Source organism: Balearica regulorum, chromosome 1, assembly GCF_011004875.1.
Source record: "Balearica regulorum gibbericeps isolate bBalReg1 chromosome 1, bBalReg1.pri, whole genome shotgun sequence".
In the NCBI taxonomy this organism is placed as follows: Eukaryota; Metazoa; Chordata; class Aves; order Gruiformes; family Gruidae; genus Balearica; species Balearica regulorum.
Window position 1 is genome coordinate 42,419,913 of NC_046184.1, and position 18,812 is coordinate 42,438,724.

Here is an 18,812-nt window from a genome sequence, read left to right on the forward strand (position 1 = left end):
TGGATGTCCTGTCATGGAAACAACTGGGAATATTATTTGGAAGTGGCTCACCCAGGAACCACCATCAACCGACATGCTCGCCTTCTACTTTTAGCCCCTCAAACCTCTGCCCTCTGTCTCAACAAGTGGGGAGATATATGACTCCGGCTTTGGTGGGAGTGCTCCCACACTGGGGAGGGGATGGGATGGGCGCGCTTCCCCCGCAGATGTCTGACAGCTGAGAGGGACCAGGCATCCACAGCACGGGCAGCGCCGGGGCCAGTCAGGCTCTGCTCCACCAAATGTGGCTGCACCCTGCCGAGCACCCGAGAAAGCCCAGCCCGGCTCTCCCCACCTGTCCCGGTGATGCCAGCCGTACGCGTGCCGGGACGAAAGGGTGCGACGGAAACCTCGGAGGGGTCCGGCGAAGAAGGAGCCTGACTCACCACCACAGCTCCTAATAGTTCTAATGGCAGCAACAGAAAGCACGGGAGAAACAGAGCAGCAAAAATAAATAGCTCTGCTCTGGAGGAAGTTTTGAACATTTTAGAGCTTGCAGCTGGGCAGCTCTTCTGGAAAACATTTTAATACAGGGAATTAAATGTTTTCCCTGAAAGCCTGCACTAAAACTGGATCTCTTGAGTGAGAGGATGCATCCTTTGGATGGTAATTTGCTGATGCTATTTCAAATGTGTTAAGGTGGGTCACGTACAACCTCTCTCAGCATCTCAGTCCTTTCAGTTTTTATTCGCTGCACTGTGGGGATGGGCTTACTCCATGTTTTTGCAGCTCATACCATATTGGCTTCTTGATGTCAATACTTCTGCATTCGCATGGCAGTTTCATTCCAAGGGGTAATCAGTCCATCCTCAAGCACTCTGTTTTATCAGATTACTGCCCTTAGGAGAATCTTTCCTTTTCCATAACAAACAGGCATTTCAAACACAAGCTCATCTTCCTAACAGAGGAAAGCATGCTAGGCTTCCCTCCGCCTTTTCGCTGTGCGATACTCGATTTGCCATCCAGGCAGTCATACATGCAAGTCCTTGCAATACTTCCAGGAGAAGCACGGGTTCTTGTATACTTGGTTTACTATACCTACAGAACCTACAGTTTTAAGTAAATAAAGGTCTTTGTGACCCGGGATGTGAAATGACGATGGTAACTTGGCAGCAGAGTTCAAGGGTCACTTATGACCTGAAGGTCTTTTGCTTGGAGATAGTCGCCACTCTGAGCTGCTCTTCCGTGACTCACTCCACAAACCAACCTCATTGCCACAGCCAGGAGGAAATGATTCATAAATACTGACCTTTCCCCTTGCCACCCCTGCAAAATGAGGTCTGTGTATAAGCACTCGCAGAACTGGAGCCATGGGAATTACAACTAGATAAACCATCCACCGACAACAACATCACGCAACTGCTTCCCTGCCTGTGCTAAGAGTGGAGAGGTTTGCTGGGAGCTGGGCACACTCACAGAACAGATTTGGTGCAAACCAGAACAATTAGGAAAGGAGAAGGCGAGTCACAACAGGGGAGGTCGAGAGGGAAGCATCAGAGCTGGATGAAATCCCTTGGTCTCCTCTTTGCAGATACTATGAAGTCAAAGTCTAGTAGAAAAATAGACACGCTTAGAGTTAATAAAACCCACATCCTTCATGCCACACTCAGTCCATGGGATTCACAGCGGCAGATCAGCAGTCATTAAAGAATAATATTGCTTTGTTATTATTTGCAACATGCTGAGGACGTAGGATGTCCAATCCCGGGTGACCAGCCTGCCGCCAATGTGCTGCACAGACACGAGGTGATGAGGAGTTTTGACCCAAAGTGCTCTCAGCCCTCCCTCCTGTCTCCAGCTATAACCAGAAACCTCCTCTCCTCATACAGCTATAACCAGAACCAGCTAATTAAACTGGCAGGAATATCACCAGGACTTGGCAAATGAGACTTGCTCCTTAGTTTTAAGTCCATACTTCTATGAGCAGCTGGCACAGAGGAAGACTGTAATAGCAAATTTTTTGCTCTCCTTTAGTGAGAGTTGCCTCTAACGATGAGGTGTCCAGGTGTATGTCGCTCTTCACGTACCAGAAGAAATGGACCCTCCACCTTTGGACACAGTGATTGCGGATGGAGGCTATTACAGCCAACCTGTGCTCTTAGGGAAAGCATCAGTCTTTAGAGGTGGGAATTTTCTTCAAGTCAAAATGTTAGGGCTGGCCCCAGCTCCAGCATGTGGCTGTGGCTAGCCTGCAGCTGGGCAGGCACCGCTGTGCCGGGGCACAGCATCACCCTGGCACAACCCTAGGCAGCCAGGTCCCCGACCGACCAGCCCCACAGCAGCCAGCGTGGGGATAGGGACACGGGCGAGGGCAGCTGCCTGGCAGAGCATTCCCGGGGCAGCCGTGTGGGGGTACGTTGCCGCCTCCTCCATGGCCCCGCTCACCGGGGAGCAGCTGCCCCGCACAGGTCTCCTCGCAGGCTGCGTGGGATGGCGTGTCAGGGCTTGCAGGCAGCCCCAGGGACGGGCAGCATAAACACGGCCCTGGGAGCAGGGGCTGGTTCAGAGGCAGGGTGAGCAACAGGGGAGAAGACAGCTCGGTAATTATTTATACTGCACAAAGACATGCTAGGCGGCTGTTGGCAAGCAGGCAGAGGTACCCAGATGAGCCAGGCTTTGCGGTTCAAGAGCGGCTGTGGGGAACCAGTGACTAAGAGCAGCATTTCAGCCACTTGGTTCCACACAGCACCCGGCTCTGCCAGCATGACAGAGATGTCCCTTCCCCTCCGCTCCCCTTGAGAAGCGTGTTCCCAACTGCAGCATCCTGCTGGCGGAGGGGGGCCACGGCCCCATCGATGCCTGCCGGGTGAGGGAGGCCAGTGGAACTGGGGTGCCAGCAGCCTGGGAAGCCCAGGCTGGGACAAACGTGGCCCCTGGGGCATGGCGCTGAGGGCAGCCATCAGTGCCTCCCCCACGGGGCTCAGGAGGGCAACCCTGGTGGGCTTCACATCGGCACGCATGCTGCTGCGTGGCAGCTTTGCAACAAGAAAGGAAACAGGCTGGAGCAGGGAGAAAGCTCCTGACACAGTCAGGAGGCTGGGGAGCCCATTCCCACCCTGGGGGCAAATTTTGAGCAAGGACTGACAAATCAGGATTAGCACAGGTTTCACTTAAGGAGCAGCAGTCTGGGTCTGCTTTGGTACATGCTCTCTCCGAGGATGCTATCTAATGCTGCCACACTCTTTTTCTCACATTTTTATTATCAGTAGCATGAGAAAGAACTCATAAAATCCTGTCATTTCTGTAGTATTGTTGAGAAGAGGCCAATAGCTATTTCTCCTGCAGAGGAATGCAAGTAATGAGAAAGATGACAGAATTTAATCATTAATGAGCAACACCTATTTTGTTACCACTGACAGATTTTGAATTCCCAAAGACAATCAGGAAAGTGGAACTGTGTTGAAATGGCTACTACAGACTTGGGCACAGGCCAGATGTCCCTTCAAACGTACACAAGGGGGGACCGCGTGTCAAACAAGCTCTTTCTTCAACATCTAAACAAGCACTGGAGCTTCTTCTGGAACCTACAAGACTCGATTGTCAGAAATCACCCTGTCAGAGGATGAATACCTGAATACCTGATGCTTTTTCCTTTTTGGTGCCTGCCTCTCTGTCTCCCAATAACTGAGCAGCTAAAACAAATAATGACAAATGCAACTGAATTACTTTTAAATGTCTTTTTGATATTGGCAATTGAATAGGATCCCAAACTTCCTATTTTGATCCCAGACTTTCTAAAGGGACAAGTCCTTCAGGGAAGTCAATGAAATTTTGCAATAGATTTCAGTGGTGCCAAATTTTTACCCCTAGAGCTTTACACTTTATTGTCTTGAATGCCCCACTGAATTTAGCTGTTCCTTCTAAATTTTTGAAAAGGTTTAATTAGTGCTGTTACCATGGCAAAGGTAGCTGCACCAGAAGCCCCAGAAACATGGTCGCTCTAGGTGGAGGGGTTCTTTGCAAGTTCGGGTGGTGCTCAGCTGACGAAAGCCAGGTCTGGTCTTTGCTAAAGCCTTCACCAGCATGTTTTGAAGTCTATTAGAAAGTTTGCCTCAGATATGGGTACAGTATCCGATTACTAGGCCAGGGAGGGGCAGGGAGAGGCCCTGGTATCCCTTATCCTCAAGACCTTTACATGGAGCCATTGCTTTTGAGGTCACCGTGCTTCTTTAAGCCAATGTGTCGCTCCCACTGTGGGAGCGAGGTTTTCCATATGCCGCTGGGTAACGCTCAGGCTGAAGGGCAAACGTTAGCGTATGGCATGCCCTTCCCTCTGGGGCAGCCTGCATGATTAGGAGGCCACACAGTTAATCAGAGGAAGGGGTGTGAATTATGCAGCCTCCTCCACTGTTCGGTTTCCATCAACGTGCGTAACGACCACCAGCTGCAAATCCATTCCCCGCAGAAAAGCCTTGCAGGGTGCCAGGGGAGCACAGAAGAGGAATCTCAGCTACTTCTGGGGGCCCCAGTACAGGAGAGACATGGAGCTGTTGGAGCGAGTCCAGAGGAGGGCCACAAAGTTGATGAGAGGGCTGGAGCACCTCTCCTATGAGGACAGGCTGAGAGAGTTGGGGTTGTTCAGCCTAGAGAAAAGGTGGCTCTGGGGAGATCTAATTGTGGCTTACCAGTACCTGAAGGGGCCTACAGGGAAGATGGTGAGGGACTGTTTATCAGGGAGTGTAGTGACAGGACAAGGGGTAACGGGTTTAAGCTGAAGGAGGGTCGATTTAGATTAGATGTTAGAAAGAAATTCTTTACTGTTAGAGTGGTGAGGCACTGGAACAGGTTGCCCAGAGAGGTTGTGGAGGCCCCATCCCTGGAAGTGTTCAAGGCCAGGTTGGACGGGACTTTGGGCAACGTGGTCTAGTGGAGGGTGTCCCTGCCTGCAGCAGGGGGGTTGGAACTAGGTGATCTTTAAGGTCCCTTCCAACCCAAACCATTCTATGATTCTTGATATCTCCCTCAGGGACTCACCTCCTTTGTGGACACCTGGACTCTGGTACCTGCCAGGGAGCCCTCCATGCCCCACCACTCCCATGACCTGCCCTGGGGGTACACACATTTCCACTTCTGTGCACACCTCCTCCATGCACACAGACCTACAGGCTTTAACTTTGCAAGCAGAACAGACCCTAGAGCTTTGCAATCTTCAAATATGAAAAATTCTGGTAACAAATGCTCCTCATGTCCTGAGATGCAGTATGTAGGAAGACGACAGCCTCTCAAGGGACAGCAGTTATCAAACATCTCTGGCTGCTCAACAGACTACTTTTTCCTCATTCTTCTTCAATTGTGCACGTGTCTGAGAACGCTAAGGATTTGAACACCCTGAGCAGGTGGCATGCAAACCTGGGGGCTGGAGATCTCTTTGAAGCTGCTGACAAACTTAAAAACAAAGTTTCTCAGAGGAGGGAAGGGAAGTATACAAAAATTGAGTTTTCCTCTTGAAAAAGCCATTAAAGGATGTGAAGGAAGAACAGCGACAGGATTCTTAAAAGCTGAGGATTTTTGTGGGCTGGGAGTGGGAAGCAATTAAAATAGCTGACTGCCGTTCTGAGCTATTTAGCCCACTGACATCGTAGCATCTATAACAACACCGTTAAATAGACCAACAGCAGTAAAAGGCAGATAGAGCTTTCTGGTGTCATGTAGTCAACATCAGGAGCTGCAAACAGCTGTGCTGCATGCACAGGAACAGGGATGTGACTCATGGGGGCCCCTAAATCTGGGCTAACCCTGGCAGCTCCAGAGACAGCCATGCTGTTAGCAGTTAGGCACCTGCATAAGTATCACGCTGAATGAGGTCCTGGCCCTCTGACATGCATTCCTCCATGAGCTGGGAATTCTTTAGGTTATAAAAGCATGTTTCTTTTTGGAATGGTACATACAAGCCTTGCCACCCTGAGCCTGCCTCTCCCAGGCTGTGGGTCAGGGAGCTACTGGATTTTACAGCAGCTGCATAAAGTCAAGGTTAAAGAAGGGCCACAAGGCACAAGATTGGAAGACCCATTAGGAGCATCGTATAAATAAACTGTGCTTTTAGATCCATCCTTGCTTTCAGTGCCCCTTAACTCACTCTTGCCTGCAGCAGAAAGACAGCAACGACAGCTGCAAAGGCAAACCAGATTTTACCTTAATCTATTGCGTGCGGGAAGCAACCTTAGCAGCCGTGAGGGGGAAGCACAATCCCATCTCTTCAACATCTGTGAATACTTTTCTGTGACTGCAACAGAGGTATGGTAATAAAATAAGACGCCCCTGAAGGACATCGGTGCAGGATTACTATGGCAGGGCTTTGCCTACCAGGTACCCGTGGGCCAGTTCAGGGCAGGCTGTGACAGCTGAATTAAGAGCAAGCCCCCGCTACGCCAGAGTTTCATTTTACGAGGTCTAACCTGATAGATGACGGCTGCGCCCAGACTGAGCAGAGGACATACCTGTGGCTGGCTCCAGGGCTACCGTAGCTTTACAAGGCACTAGCCTCATCAGCGAGGCACACAAAATGGATGGCGGAACAGCTGCCGGCATCGCAGTTCGCAAACCTCTCCCACTAAATGCTGTGCGCTAAACTCAGAGATGAGGACGGGAAAAGAGGGCTGGAGAAAGACTAAGCATATCCAGAGCTCAGCAAAACTAAATTACTTCTCCCGAATTCTGCTTGATTTAAGGTTTCGACTTCATTTTGCGTTTGAATGCATTGGGAAAAAAAAAATCCTTAAGTGAATGCTCTGAAAATTAACCATTAAATCCACTCAGAGTCAGTTAAATTAAAACATTAGGAAATCAAAGCCAGCAAAATGATCTTTGTAGCCATGCCAGCTTCGCAGATATATATAATCTTTTCTTTTATGCAAGCTTTGCATTGTGTTAGAGCCCTGCCATTGCCCAGAACAACAATTAAATGCTACATAAGGCTACCTGCGTAAGCACTTACTCTTTCTCACTCAGTTTCAGCAGCAAAAGAGATTGCTGCAGATTTTCAGCTAACAGGAAAATTACCAAATTTTTTAGAATTACCTTTGGGAAAAGAAAATATCTTTTGTTAGGTGGCTCTGTGGCTGAAACACAGAACATTAGAGAAAATCTAGGAAGAAAAAGACCCCAACACTGCGAAGAACGATGCTAAGCATGGGTGCTGCACTCCCGCATCTAGGCCGGCTAGCAGGGCACCGGGCAAGGGAAACTCTGTTCTCGAGATACAACCAAAGTGTTTATGTCACACGCTCGGCTCAGAGCACCTTCCCCCCAGCCCCAGTTCAAGACAGCTCAGCAGAGCTGATTCGGAGGTTATTAGCAGCAGAACTGCAGGGCTGAAGGTGTTTTGGAGACTCCTGTTAAGCTTTCTGGAGAAGCCCTTGTTCAGGCGCTCGTTCTCCATGCTAGCACTTGCGCAACCGCGGTGAGGAACAGCAGCGCTGGTGAAGTCAGCAGATCCTGGCAGGCTAGCGAGCACCTTCAAGACCTTTTGCAACAAACCCTGTTCCTCTTCCCTGTGCACAGAGCCTTCAGAGCAGGAGTCTCCCAGGAAGGCGTCTCCGCTCGGACGTAAGCAGCCACAGCAGGACGACGGAGGCGAACCCCGAGCCCTCTCGGCTGCCGGGGCCCCGAGTCACCCCCGGAGGCACCCCCGCCCCGCAGCCTCCCTCCCAGATGACTAAGGACGATGGGGAGGACAGCAGGGAGCTGATCGCCCCGCGGCTGCAGTTTCACAACGCGAGACGTCTGCGGGCCATGACTGCGAGCTGCCTAAGCCCTCAGGAAAACACAGGGGAACAATTTCCAAATTGTTTGGGAGTGATTGTAGCAGCTTCCCTGGGGCAGCAGCTAAGTGTTCCTTTGCAGCTGCTGCTCTCAACTCTCCCTGGGCTGATTCTTAAACACAGGAGCGGGCCCATGGATTAGCTGTAGAAATGTTCTCAGTTTCATCCCAGACGTATCCACTCAGTGAGCCGTCATCCTCCCTTTTATGCAAGCTACTATCTTTTCTCTAACAATGAGAACAGGGAGAAAAAATGGCTTATTATTTATAATTATCGTCATTTTATAATGTCTTACTGCCCTCTCAGCTGTCGGATACTCCGCTCTCTTCGCACCCGAGCACTCAGCTTGTGCCTGCAGAATCACCGCAGTCACTTTGGGCTCTGCAGCTTCATAGGTCTGACTCCACCTCTGCTCAAATAGAGATCTGCCGACCATCCCTCTCCATCTTCCTCAGCTCTGGAAGGACAGTCGGTCTATTTTAGAGCTCTCCTCCCCCTACCCTGCAAAAAAGCAGCCTTTTCCCAGGCGGGCTGGGTGCCCTGGTGAGGAATGCTGACAATCTGCCATCCGGGAGCGGAGCTGTCAGCGTTACTTCCCTACTGCTGAGCCCTCAGTCATCACTTGCGTGAAGGATAAGTATGCAGCCCACTGCCTTGTGACAAGAGCCGTGACTTTGTTTAGGAGCCAAGCACTAGGAATGAGTACCAGGGAAACGTGGCTTAGTGGAACAGGAAATATTAACAATCCGTGATAAAAATGAAAAAAGCGGCCAGTACACATCTAACTCAGCTGGAGGCACCACTCTATGACTGGCTAAGAGTAGTGACAACTCCCAAAAAAGCCAATAAAGAAATAGCTTCAAGGTTGATTTTTAAAAGAAGAGAGTAGTTTTTCCCATGTTCATCTGCATACAAGAAGAGTCCCTAAGCAAAGTCATCTGCATATTGCAGTAACTGCTGGCACAGGAAAGGGCACGGAGGAGTTTTCCGCTCCACAGGCGATTTAAGGGGCTGTTGTAAAGGCCCACGAAGATAGAGTCACACAGCTCCATCACCCTCCAGCAGCAGGTTAGGATTAGCTGGTTGAACTACTACAGCTCTGTGCCTCAACTGATATTTTTTTCTGGTAGAAAAACATGTGATTGAGATGTTTCTGGCTAAAAGGATTTCTCTCAAGACTCCTTATTTCTGAGTGAAATGGTCAAATGATAGCAGAATGGTATAGAGAAGAAAATTATTCCCCCTTGTTTTTTTTTTGTTTTCCTCCTTTATGTGTTTTAGTTAAGGCAGTTAGCAGGCTGGAAAAGCTGCATTAACACTGGATTCATATCTATACAGTCCTTTCAAGTTATTACGGGGCTGATAACCTCTCTTTGTCCTTGTAATCCACAGTAAATAGAGGAGCTTAATCGCTCCGGAAATGGGTGACAGCTCCTCAGATCCCCTCGCTCCTAGTACACTGAAGCACAACGCCTAGTGCTGGGAATAACCAGCAGCTGATTTAATGACCTGAAGTCATCCAAAGACTCTGCTAAATCCCACGTGAAACCTACGTGGTTTGTCTTGCTCTTATCTCCACTGGGCAAGTAGCTGCACCGTGATGATTTTTTAAGGCTGGAACTTACCTGGCAGGGCAGTCACTCATTTGGGTCTCCATCCAAGGACCTGTGGCAGCGGCGGGGGGCTTAGACACTGCGCTTGCAGTTGGCTTTAAGGAAGGTCCCTACCAAGCGCAGAAAATGAAGCAGCCTCTGCTGCGAGAGGCAGCGTTTCTCACGCGGGGACAGGGACCCTGCCTAGGGATGGAATGATGCGCTCTGTCTCCCAAGGCACGACCTTGGGCATGCGGCACGGGCTCTCCAGTCCCGAGTTTCCTCTTCTCCAAAACAGAGATATGATATACAAGTGCGCTGAGAGCCTTGCAGAGAGGTGCTATCGCCGGTACAGGGAGTTATCGTCCCCAGGCCCAGGTCCAAAGCACACAGCAACATGAAGGAGAGCCGTTCCCTCAAAGGACCCTGGCTCTGGCACCCAAGCTAAGAACAGGATGGGTTTGTTCTCTGAGGGAGTCGCAGGTTCACTGTTGTTCCTACACACCGTACTTTTACCTTTGTAAACGGCAGTAGGTGCAAGAGATCCTGAACACTGAGTGAAAACAACAACAACAAAATCACAGTTAATGAAATAATCCCCTCTAAACAGTATATGACCCAATTCTTGAGCCTCCTGCAAGTTATAATCAAAACCATGTGTACAGTCATAAATATCAGAAATATTTACAAAACACTGACAAGATCTTAATAACAAAAGCAGTGATTTCCTCATCTCACTGGAAGCCTTACAAAACACAGGGTAGACTGTCTTGTTTAAAATATTCTGCTGACCACAGAGCACTGTACGCTTCATTGTAACAGTTAGTCATTCTACACGTATTTACTAGTTTGGTTAATCTACTATGGCTGGTTACAAACTATTGCAAGGCAAAGATTATGAAGTAGGCTCAATAAAAAATTGTTTATGCGAAATCCACTGTTGCCATAACACCATTTTACACAAAAGGTAAATGAAACCCCCATCCAAACAACCATTTTCCCTGTGCTGGCAGCTGGCATCACTAGAGACATCTAGCAGAATGACTTGGAAGGGCTGTAAAATTGGCCAATTTAACATGGCTGTGATTAGTCTATGCTGGGGTAAATATCTTTCCTTTGATGTTTTTCTAAAAACTTCAACCAAGCCAAAAAAAAAAATCCCAAGCACTTAAGAACAGAAGCCTCGCCTCTGGCTTTGCCTACAAAGTATCCTAAGGAAAACTTCTAGGTGCTGCAATCAAACCAGGCTGTTGACGCAGAGCACGAGCTTCACGTGGGTGCCAGCTAGCGACACGACCTCATTTCCCAGCGCCTCACCCAGGAGCTGATGACCCTTTCCTTGTAAATTCAGTACGTAGCATTAGGCCAAGACCCCACAAGTAACTGAGCCCCATCGTGAGGTCCCAGGCAGCTCCCAGGTCATCTGGGTGTCAGGACACATTGAAGGTATTCAGCTCTTAGCAGGACCAAAGTCACCATCTTCTGCTCTGCCCATCTTCAGCACGGAAGGCACAAAGCAGCGTGTAACAGCTGTGAGGCGTTTCCAGGGTCCTTACTTCACACAGCAAAAATCCCCCAGTGGAAAGAGAGAAAAAACATTATCAAACACCCATAATACTGTTTATAACTTTATAAATTCAGAATAAACTTTTTTTTTTTTTTAAAGACTTAAGTTGATAGTCTTCACAACAGTTGACTTAAAAATATGAGTAGGTGAGGGAAGTCATGTAGGCACTTTCTGGGAAGGACTGAGAGGTTCCTGCTCAGAAACAGGCAGTCAAAGCAGTAAAGGTTTTGGTTTAGTTCTGAATTGGGTTCAGTTACACAGAAAATTGTTCCATTTCAGCTGTGCTGTGAATTCAATGAAATCGCAAGAAACTTCTCTGGTCTAGATTTCATTTCAGATGGGAAAGACCACCTTTAGATTGATCATCTTTCATATTTTATTTTGCTCAGAAAACATAGGCATTATTCCATCTTCTTATTACTCCCCGCCTCGTTTCACTGACAAAAATGAAAGACCAGAATGTCAGCGTTGTCCTAGTCACACACCATCGCTACCGGCACAGATTATGGGCAGAGGTCCTACTTCTGGAAAATGAACTACCTTGGTTTTCTAAACAGAAAAAGACAAGCAGCCATTATTTTTACAAAAGGTCAAAGTCTGGTTTAGTCTGAAAAAAAAATCTGTTGATTTGAATGGATTTTGAATCAGCCCCAGATTTTACCGCTGTACCTCACCCTGGTCCTCAACTTTCAGCATTCTTCCTATCCTGCTTTGGATCAGAGAAAACTTTTGAGAAAACCCTATTAAGATAAGATTACCCACTAGGAAAACAATGGCCCAGTTTCTAGGACCATTTCATAGGTACCATGAATATGTGAGCAGCCTTATTTTATATCCTCTTAGTCAAAACTTAGAGCAGAGAAATATATTTTCAATGCACCTTTATAAAGATATTGCCATTGATGCCAGAGCAGAAACAACAACAAATTATTGAATTCTTGGTTTACTACATTTATGCCCTTACAGAGATAGTTATTTATCACTGTTATTAAAAGCTCGTAAGGGACATCTCTAAAAGCTGTAACGAACAGTGGGGCCTTGAATAGACAATAAATCCACAGATGCTTAATTGGCTTTTCAAAGCCGCCGAGCACCAGCGCTTGGGAGAGGTCAGCTCTTTAAGCCATCATTTGTGTACCAAATATTAAGTTCCAATGCCTGCATTTCGGATGTTTACTATTGAAAAGAGAACTTGGACTTGTTACAGCAATAGCCTCCTTACAGAAGAGGTTACCGACATCTCTCCAGCAAAGGCAAACAGCACCGGTAAGTCCAGGTCAATACACACACTGTGCCACTAAATTCAACACACTTTTTGAAGGTGCTTAAAAAAATGAGGACCTTCTGTGACAGAAATACACCTCAGGGGAGCTCAAGTCATCTGGATGGCTGCAGTTCTGTGGAGACCTCAAAGCAGCAGAAGTCATCACACATTTTTCTTTTCATACTTCACTTCTTTTCACGCAAAGCGAGAAGGGAACGGATCGGTGGATACACCGAATGGTGGAAGTGTTCTTTCTGGACTACTTTCAGGTTACTGGAAATTCAATCACAGTGCTTCAGATACATATAAAAAAAAAAAAAAAAAAAGAGTAACAAGGCACATTTAATGCGTCGGTTTAGATTCCTAATGCCACACAGAGCGAGGCATTCAGGGCTGAAGATTATAAGCCTGAAGTCTCTGTCCCAAAGATCTGTTGTGTGTGGACTGTGATGCCAAGCAGAGTGTTACTGAAATTAGTAGGACTGCGTGTGGGCACACACGTCATGCACAGCAAGGAGCAAGACTGAGGAGTCCGAGTCTCGTAATTGTGCTATGTATAAAGATTAATTGGAGCATCTAAGTGGGTCTTTCCTTTAGAAGGGGCCTACGCAGGTTCAAAGTGTTCCTCTTAGGCCCTTAGATTAAGCTTAAGACATCAAAAAAAGCTTAGATCAGGCTTTAATCATAACAGCCCACCAAACAACCATTCCTGCAACATATTGAGAATTCTTTCAATAGATACCTCTTTATTTGAAATGGAATGCATCTTGAAAAATATGAAAAATAAATCACATCTCTCAGAAATCATTTATGAGTCATATTTACACACAATTTTTTTGACGACACTGATATTTCTGCTCACAATAGGATATGCTAGAAAACATTTGGTACATCACTGCAGCTATAATTCAGAAGCTGGCATTTGCATATCATGAACCTTAAAGAAGAGAAATTACTTCAGGATGTCACAGAGACAACATCCACTTGATCTTCCTTTTCCCCCAATTTCTAAATTTTCTTGGTCACCACAGCTTGAATTTTCTTGCTGAATCTGCCTCTTAATTAAAAAAAAAAGTGATTAAGACATACAATTTTGACCTCTTTATAAGCTGACTGTCCACACTTTTGCTATCTGTACCAAGCATTTGCCTGTGTGTGTTTTACTGGCATTTGTTGTTTATTCTCTAATTAATTTACTTTAGACATATGCCATTGGCCTTTTTTTTTTTTTCTTTTTGTACAGGGAAAGACAACCTGATTTCTTTACTTGCAGAGGTCCAATAAGATGGAGCATGATCTGCTGGACCTATTCACATAGCCATTGCCTACAAGGCAGCCACAAACAGTATTTAACCAAGTAGCTCCAACAAAGACTCTGCAGTAGCAGAGAGGGAAGCCAAAAAAAGCCCAGAACTACCTCATTTATAACATCAAACGATTTCTTGGTCTAAAAATTACTATCGGTCAAAAAATACCCCATGGAATTTGGAGCGTGAGAAAGTTGTCGGATAGTCCACGTCAGACAATTTAGCCTTATTTACACTGACATGGCATGAGCCACACGGCCCGACTGTCCCCAGGGGACCCCAGACAATTTGTTCCCAATTCAGTTTCCAAGAGACAGCCCGGAGGCACAAAAGGAAAGTTTGACCCTTACACCCATCCCACCAACTCAGGCTGCAAGCACAGGAACGGCTCAAGGTGGATTTTGTGACATGACCATCTCTCACACGAAGAGTTCGGCTGACACCAGCGTTTTTAAAAAGGTAACACACAGCAGGCAACGACAACAGACAAAAGTTTGTTGGTGAACTACATTAGCCCAAATGGTTTTGAGAGCATTCTTCAGACCAACTTAAACCAAGAAACGTAACGTTGACCTGGAACCGGTGAAAAAGAGCAGCAAATTCAAAATAAAAGCTGTTTTCTCAAACCTTAATATCAATTATATCATTAAAATTGTCATCTTTTGTTTTCAAAGTACCAATACTTCCAGAAGAGCAGTAAAATTTCAGCTTTAGACCAGATCCATAGATTTTTGTGGCACTCAGGGACTTACATTCTCTGAGGACAGGAATATCTGCCTCTCCTAAAGAAATACGTGTCTCCCCGATCACACAGGAATTAATTTTCATCAATTACATTTATCCTTCAGTAGGCTAAAACATATTTTAGTAGGTGAGATATCAGCGATATGTCTGTATATCTGAAAAGGTGGATTAGTTACTCAGTAAACTGTAATTAACGACTCTAAAGAGAGGAGCCAAATTACAAATTACAGTCCATTTTGTGAGTCTTTGACTAGCTCATTAGAGAATCCCCTTGCAGCTCTAACATCCAAGCATTAGCAGAATGAAAATGGCAGATGTACAGAGATGTGGAAATTGGCTATTATGATTGCCAAGACAGCGAATCTAATCCTAGAAGATGCAGGGCACCTTCGATTTCAATTAGTCTCAAAGTAATAACTTTGTTAGGACAGCTGTAATCTACCAGCCCAAGCTCATCACGCAACCTTGTCGAGGGCCAGATCGGAAAGAAGTGCTCGGGAGCAACCGCAGAGGACCGGGCTTTAATTCTGCACCATGATGTGTCTTGCACGTCTAGGTATGTGACCCCAACACCTGGGACCAAGGAGTAAAAGAAGAGGGTTAAAAATGATCTCTCCTTACAGGACCGAGCTTAAGCTTAGGGTGCAGAGTAAGCGAAAAAGGGACTGTCATGAGCAGCAGCTGATTCTGCGATTTTCCTTTGAGTATCACATCGATTTTTTGCTTTAAACAGAAACAGCTTGAACCAAGAACGTGGGGCTTTTACAGTCAAGCTACGCCTCAGTTACACAAACAGAAAAGTCCTGGATGTGTGGCTTTAAAAGATTTTGTTTACATTCGTGGAACTCATAAAAGGGGCCAAAAGTCGTTTTGCTCACCACGCTAGTTAAAATAAATAGCTCCGTGGCGGCAACATTTTACCTTGAAACGGAGATAACGGGCCACATCGCTCCGTCCCGCTTACAACCTCCCCACTCCATTCAAAGGGGAGAACCCGGGCGGTAGCAGCGCACAACGTGAGATCACCCGTCGCCCAAAGGGCCCTGCCCCAGCCAGCGCACCGGCCCGCGCCCGGCTCCCTCCTCTGCGCCGGGCAAACGGCTCCAACCAGCTCTCACCAGCACCCTCAGCCAAACTCCCACTGGCTTTTAAGAGGCAGAGGAAGACACACCAGCTGTGCAATTAGCCCTTTGTTTTCCAACTTCATGGCTTCGTCAACGTTTTTAGAGGCGAGATCGTACGCCTCTCTCAACATCTGACAGTGCTAAACACCAAAATTAATCTAGTTTATCTCAGCTAGAGAGCAACTTTCAGCTTATGAAAACTGTGACCAAAATAATCTGTTTGCACACTAAGACGTAGATAAGATGGCTTTTAAACTAGGGGCTACTTTAATGTAAGACATTTAAGAACCGTCATGAAAATTCAACACCGGTCGAGAGCCCAGACCGCTTAGAAACCAACCGTGCAGAGGGAGCCCTGAACTCGGACACTAAGAAGCGTTCAGAAGTGCTTCTCAGCTCCGGCCCTCCAGCCTAGAAGGAACAAGCATGTCAAATGGGTAACTGGAACCCAACTGCGACTCCCGCATCACGGAAGTTGGTAAGATTCCCCTCCGCTCATCCATTAAACAGATGTGTTTTAATCTCAGAATGACAATCAACCTTACTTTTTTGAATAACCAAGCGTGAATCAATTTTATCATTTTCCCCCACACGTAATATTTTAAAAGAATAGCATTTAAAACCCAGATTATAATTATTATTCTCATTAGAGAGAACAGTTTTCGTACGCAGTATGGATTTCAGCCAAATTCCAAACCACGCATCACGCTTTCCGTGTTAGTGTAATACAGCGTATTTTGAGATTAAAAACTCTTTTGTCAAATTGCACACGGCTGAACAACCCAGAACTTTTTAGTTCCTTTAGGGAGCTAACGTACACGTTGTTTTTTCCTTTGCTTTTTGGATACGGCCTACATTCAGAAATGTCTTGCAAATGAGCCTTTAAAAAAAAAAAAAAGAACAAAACAAAAACCCAAAACAAACAGCCCTAATAAATAAAATAAAATACATTAAAATAAAGTTACAGTACATCATGACTCCTAGAAGTCCCATCACACCAAAGGATCCTTTCCAAGGTTCATAAATAATAGATTTGAAATGCTTCTCGGCACCGAGGGCGGCAAAGCAGCAGCAGGAGCTAGCTGGGGTTCAGGTTGTTGAGCCGCTTCTCTCCAGTCTACCTGCATCTCTGGCGTTTGCCCAGTTTTTGATCATCTGAAGTACGTCCGCAACGAATGCGCTCAGTCCCGCTTCCCCGAAGCGCTTCGTTAACTTAACCTGCAATAAGACAGCACAGCACAAAGGGGCAACCCGTGAGCCGAAGAAGCGGCGCCCGGAGCAGGTTCTCCGCGCCGGGAGCCGCGCTGCGGGACCGGACCGCCGCCAGCCCAGGGCACCCACAGGGCTCGGCCGCGCCGGGGGCAGGAGCGGGTCCCGGGGGCAGGAGCGGGTCCCGGGGGCCCTACCTGCGCTAGGCGGAGTTGGAGGCGCTGCGGAGGCGGGGGCCGTGGGGCTGCGCCAGGTGCTGCTGCTTCTGGCGGGTGGAGCGGACGGCCAGGATGGCCTGGCGGTTCTTGTACTGCACCATCTGCAGCGTGATCGCCGCGTTCCAGCCCTGCTCCTGCGCGCACCGAAAGTCGATCTCCTTCCCCTCGGCCATCACCACCGTGAAGTACACGTACTTGCCCTTCCGCTCCACGCAGTCCACCGTCTTCATGTTGGAGAAGTGCAGCTCCTTGATCTTGGCCGCCGGCTCGGCCGGCAGCGACGGCGGCTGCTGCTGCTGCTGCGGCGGCGGCTGCTGCTTGGGGGGGATGAGGAGCAGCCCCTCCTCGGTGAGGATGCAGCGCTTCTTCTTCCAGAGCTGCAGGAGCCCGTCGCTCCTCTTCTCCAGCACTCCCTCCTTCACCGCCTTGCAGCCGCTCTCCAGCATCCTTCTCGCATGGGCCGGCGGGGCCAGGAGCCTCCGCCCGCAGGGGCTGGGGTCGGGGGGCAGCCGGCACCAGCCGATGACTCGCCGCCCCGCGCCGGCTCCGAGGCGGAGGGCCGGGAGCGCCCCGACCCGCAGGAAGCGGAGCGGCTGCCGCCCGTACCGCGGCGTGGCGGGCGGCGGGCGTGCTGCCGGTGCGGGCGGCTGTGGGCTTTTCCCTCCCCTCGGCTTTTGAACGCGCCTTTCCCACCCCAGAGTGACACCCAGCGGAAAAGGCGGCTCCGCCCGCCGGCAGCGGGGAAGCCCAGCGCCGACGGTGGCGCGGCAGCGGTGAGGTGCGGGGCGGTTGCCCCGCCCGGCCCGGCCCGCCCCGCCCGTGGAGCAGGGGCCTGCGCTCCCCGGCGGCAGCTCGCCCGGCGCGGCCCGGCCGTCCCCCCCTCCCCGCTCGGCAGCGGGCAGCAGGGGCAGCACCGCCGGCCTCCTGCCCCCCACCCCTCCTCCTGAAGCGCGACGGCAAAGACAGAGCACGAAGAGGGTGCGGGAAGGGCTTCCCCGCTGTATTGAACTACCGGGAGGCTAATACAGGGATTAAGGTAACAATTCAAATGCTCGTTTGCGCTCCTTCGCTTTCACAGGGCTATTCCACCAGTATTTGTTTGGAACAAATTTCCTCCGCCTTTCCCCGTGGGGAACAACAGCAAAGGGCTCCCGTCTGTGTGGTTTTAGCTCAAGTCCAATAAAACCGGTGCCAATTTTCAGCAACACCCTGATATTTAAACGATCATCACTCCATTAAACAAAGGGAACAGCCTGACACACAAGCTAGTACCACAGCTTTATCCCTACGCTTCAGCATTGCTCTTGACTGTGCTGGGGAGAAGCAGCTTCTACTGTGTGTAAAATACATCTTTACTGTATGCAGCAGTTTTGATTAACATCTAAAGAAAGCAAGTATCCTTATCACTTTCCCCAAGGAAACACTAGAACCTCAGTACCTGGAAATCCAACAGCTAGGACCATTTTTCTTGTTACTCTGCTTTGTTGCCACATATTTGCTTATTGTTTGAATTCTCCCCCCGAGGTTAAGCTTTTGAATTCATTTATATGAGTAGAAAAGTGACCTAAGGTTAATATTAAACTATTTATTTTAAAGTTCTTTGATGTATTAGCTGTAAATCAAAAGCCCACATTAACTGAATTTGGCTGACAATGCCAGTATCAGCTAATGCTGGAAATTTCATATTATGTTTGAGAGCACTGGGGTTTTTTTAAACATGTATTTAACATGGCCATAAAAAACTCTCCTCACAGTAATCTTGGCAGCTGGGAAGCAGGTCATACTACAGCTAGGTCAGCAGGAACACATTAGGAAAAAAAAAATCAGATAAACTACATTAAAGCTAACATCAATACTCTGATAACATTTGAAAAAGCATTACTTATAATGTTTTACTCTCAAAGTTCAAAGTTAATTTTGATAAATTGTTGAGGTGTCAACAATTAGGGTAATAAAGGCAATTAAAATTATTTAGCTGATTTACCTTT

At 48.0% G+C, this 18,812-nt stretch overlaps 1 protein-coding gene across 1 annotated transcript; it reads right to left on the reverse strand.

The window, feature by feature from the left end:
* Positions 1-12,946: 12,946 nt before the first annotated feature.
* Positions 12,947-17,664, reverse strand: PHLDA1 (pleckstrin homology like domain family A member 1). The gene is made up of 2 exons (XM_075747131.1): positions 16,804-17,664; positions 12,947-16,615 (listed from the first exon to the last, which is right to left on the reverse strand). The coding sequence occupies exon 1, from the start codon at positions 17,268-17,270 to the stop codon at positions 16,809-16,811; it is 462 nt and encodes a 153-aa protein (XP_075603246.1). The 5' UTR covers positions 17,271-17,664; the 3' UTR covers positions 12,947-16,615; positions 16,804-16,808.
* Between the last annotated feature and the right edge of the window lie 1,148 nt (positions 17,665-18,812).

Bases quoted from the DNA above. Each gene is read 5' to 3' on its own strand.
- PHLDA1 (XM_075747131.1), bottom strand. From the start codon at position 17,270: ATGCTGGAGAGCGGCTGCAAGGCGGTGAAGGAGGGAGTGCTGGAGAAG.